This window comes from Patagioenas fasciata, chromosome Z (genome assembly GCF_037038585.1).
Source record: "Patagioenas fasciata isolate bPatFas1 chromosome Z, bPatFas1.hap1, whole genome shotgun sequence".
Taxonomy (NCBI): Eukaryota; Metazoa; Chordata; class Aves; order Columbiformes; family Columbidae; genus Patagioenas; species Patagioenas fasciata.
Window position 1 is genome coordinate 49,985,271 of NC_092560.1, and position 3,628 is coordinate 49,988,898.

Below are 3,628 nucleotides of genomic sequence, written 5' to 3' on the forward strand. Positions count from 1 at the left end.
CACCTAACAAATGACTAACACCTAACATCTGTAAACCATTTTCTTATTAACCTAGTCAATGCTTAAAATCTATGACCCTTATTCATATAGACTTATTTTATTACTAATTGCTGATTTTAGGTATCATCAATCCCTCCTCTTTTATTGAGGTTTTGTGACCACTAGGCTTCAACCCTCATTAAAACAGAACCTTGAGCATTTACTTCTAAACCACTTTTTCTGTGGCTCTCTTTGCACACCCTAAAATCATGATAAACACAATCATGACGACTAAATTAATTATTCCTGTTTGCACTAATGATGCTAGCCACCCTGCAAGTGAAATACTACCCATTTGAGATAACAGCTTATTAATCCACATACTTTCTATATTTTGTCTAAGGTCCTGTGGTTGTTTCGCTACCCCTTTGATAACCCACATTAGACCATTTACATTTTTCGTCGGGGGGTGGGGAGGGGCGGACAGGGTGTTTATTATGGTCGCACTCACAGGTCAGAGGTCACAGTTGGGAGGTCGCAGGTCAGGGGTCACCAGGGGTCAGTCAAGTTTCCCCCTCCCCCCGGCACCCAGAGGCAGCTGCTGTGCAGGTCGCACTTGGCGCCGGAGGCATCTCCTGCTCCGCGCCCCCTGGGGACCCACACGTGTGTCTCCCCTCCCCCGCTGCGGCCTCCTCGGCCCTGGTTCCCCCCCTCCATGGAGCTGAAGATCTCCGGGACGAGCCCCCGCGCTGCCGCCGCCATCGCACCAACGAGATATCCGCGAGAGCGGCCCCGTAACCATAGAAACTTCTCCACGCTTCCGCCGGAAATCGGAAGTGGGAGCTGCAGCGGCCGGGTAGCCGCGGGAGGCCCTGAGGGAACCGGGGAGTGAGGGGGACCCTGGGGCTGTGGTTCGGCGGGGCCCGGGCGGTGTTTGGGGCCTTTGGGCTCCTTCCCGGTTCCTCCTGTTCCCGCCCAGGCCATGGCCGCCCCCGCAGACCCGTCGCTGCTCTCGGCCGAACTGGAGGCGGACGACGGGGAGGACGAGGCGCTGCGGCGGCTTCTGCTGCAGGTAGGGTCGGGGGCCGAGGGGGGACTGGGACTGACCCGCCCCCCGCGTACCCCCTATATCCCTCTGTCCTCCCCAGGTGACACAGGACGACGAGGAGCCGTCCCCACCCACCGGCCCTTCCCGCGCTGTCACCCCACAGCCAGGTCTGGGGGGGATTGGAGGGGTCTTAGGGGATTTGGGGGAGCCTCGGGGGGTCCTGACCCTCATCTGCATCTCCTCTCCCCAGGGTTCTGTGTGAAGACCCGCGCGGGGGGCGCCAAGGTCTTTATCAATGTTTGTCATTCGGGAGAGGTGCCGGCTCCCCCGCCGCTGTCCCCCCCCGGGCTGCGCCGCCTCCTCCTACGTGACCCACCCGGGGCCTTTCGCATCCCTATGAGCCTGGGGGAGCCCCATGCCGAGCTGGACCGTGGTGAGACCCCCCCTCCCCCAAAAACCCCGAGCCCCGCAAACGTCTCTCCTGATCCCCTCAACGCTCCAGCCTCCCAAACCCCCCACCTAACCCCACTGACCCAGTGTGACCCCCTTCCCCTGACTCCCTCATGCTCTTAATACCCTCCCAACCCCACCTCCCGCAATTTCTCCTTCTGATCCCCCAAACTGTCCCCTGAGCATCCCTGTGAAATCCCCCTGATCCTTCTTAATCCCCTCCAAACCCTCTCCCTGACCTCTTCCACTCACTAAACCTTTCCCCTGACCCCCACAAATGCCCCCAACCTCCCTGTTCATCCCCTACCCTCCACTCCACAGGTGGGCAGGGCTGTACAGCCTATGATGTGGTTGTGAATTCGGAGTTCTTCCGCACTCTGCAGGTGAGAGGGAGGTTGGAGGGGCCTGGGGGGGGGTTGAGGGAGTTTGGGGGCGTTCTGACTCCCCTGCCCCCCTTCCCCCAAGGCTGACCCCCTGTACCGCGAGTTCTTCCTGACTGTGGCGATGGAGGGACTGTCGGAGAAGTATGGGCTGGAGCTGGAGCTGACTGGTGGGGCTGGGACCACTGTGGGGGGCTGGGAGCACTGGAAGGGGCTGGGGGTGAGAGGGAGACAACTGGTGGGACTGGGAAGGGGCTGGGGGTGAGGCAGGGGCAACTGGCGGGACTGGGAAGGAGCTGGGGGATGAATTTTGGGGGTGGAAATCGAAAAGAGGGGGGTGGGGGCGGTTTCACACCCACCCCATGACTCACCCATACTCCCCACCAGGCTGGCGGGTGCTGCGAAACCGCCGGTTCTTGGGCTCCATCTCTGCCCAAAACATCCGGACGCGGCCCCGACCCCACATCCAGGAGCTCGAGGAGTGAGTAGTAGAGCACCCCTGCCCCTGCCCCTCCCCCACCCCCTGTCAACCCCCTGCCTGACCTCTGCCCCTCCCCTCGCAGCCCCCCTGCACCCCCCCAGTACGTGGTAGTGGCCGAACCCTCGTCCCAACACCCACGGGTGCTGCAGACGCGAGTGCTGCTTCCACAGGCTGTGAGTCGGGGGGGCACTGGGGTGGGGGGCTGTTGGCCTAGTTGGGGGCTGGGCAGGTGGGGGGAAAATTTAACCTTGTCCAGAGGGAGTTGGGGGGACCCTGGTCGTGGTGAGGCAATCGTGGCCCGTCCCCTGACCCTGCCCTGCCCCGTCCAGGCCGGGGCCGAGTCTCTGTGGTTGGGCTTGAGTGAGGAACGGCTAGTGCTGAAGGAGGAGGGGGGCGGCCCTGCCCTGCTGGAGCTGGGGCTGCCCCACCCCCCCGACCCTGCCCGCTGCCATGCGTGCTTCCACCGTGGAACCAAGGTGAGTGTTCCTCTGGTGATGGGCCAGACCCTGAGCCATGACCTGAGCCACACCATCCCCATTACCCAGGTAGCAGCTCCTGGCCATGCCTGCTCTCTTAGCCACACCGCTTTCCAGGCCCCACCCTTCCCTACAGCCCCACTCCTTAGCCAGGAGGTACTGCCTCCCTACCGACCGCTGACCTTTTCCCCAGGTCCTCACTGTGACGATGCCCCTGCAGGCCTGAATTGGGGGGACCGTCCCGGATGCCTGGGTCCCACCTTGAAGCCTATGTTCCCCCTTCCCCCTTCTCTTTTTTCTACAAAAACCTGCAATAAAAGGTCAATCAAACTTGTATGTGTGTGTGCAACCTCACTGGACACGTGGGTCCCCTGCATCGGAGGCAGGACCTCACAGTGGTCCCAGGCATCTGGGTGCCCACCTCTTTCCCCCAACACAGGTGGGGGTCTCAGCTCATGAGGGGGATTTAGTGGTGGGCTGGGGGAGGGGGCATGAGGAGTGGTATACCAGAGAACCCAGGTGTCTGGGATGAGGAGAGAGGACTCAGGCGTCTGGGGGGACCCAGGTGTCCAGGATGGGGCGGGCAGCAGAAGCACGAACATAACACATGCGTGTGCACTGACCTCCCACCCCATCCTGAAGGCTCAGAAAAGGGATTTTAAAGCTGCAGTTAATCTGCTGCTGCTATGGGGCGGGGCGGGGTGCAACCCAGGGGTTCACATGGACACCAGGTCAGGGGGAAGGAGGCAGGATGTTGTGGTAGGGGAATTTGGGGACATGGGGACACCAGGGATGGGTTGGGGGGGTTCTGGGA

General features: G+C 61.4%; 1 protein-coding gene across 3 annotated transcripts; it reads left to right on the forward strand.

Annotated features, from left to right (window-relative positions):
* Positions 1-817: 817 nt before the first annotated feature.
* PIH1D1 (PIH1 domain containing 1) lies at positions 818-3,144 on the forward strand. Of its 3 annotated transcripts, XM_065861080.2 has the most exons (9): positions 818-1,051; positions 1,128-1,194; positions 1,278-1,460; positions 1,799-1,860; positions 1,943-2,027; positions 2,245-2,338; positions 2,421-2,511; positions 2,668-2,814; positions 3,008-3,144. In XM_065861080.2, the coding sequence occupies exons 1-9, from the start codon at positions 962-964 to the stop codon at positions 3,038-3,040; spliced, it is 852 nt and encodes a 283-aa protein (XP_065717152.1). In that variant the 5' UTR covers positions 818-961; the 3' UTR covers positions 3,041-3,144. The 3 variants fall into 3 exon arrangements, with proteins under 3 accessions (XP_065717152.1, XP_071658062.1, XP_071658061.1); XM_071801961.1 differs by lacking the exon at positions 2,668-2,814; XM_071801960.1 differs by lacking the exon at positions 2,421-2,511 and having other exon boundaries at positions 1,943-2,001.
* The last annotated feature ends 484 nt before the right edge of the window (positions 3,145-3,628 follow it).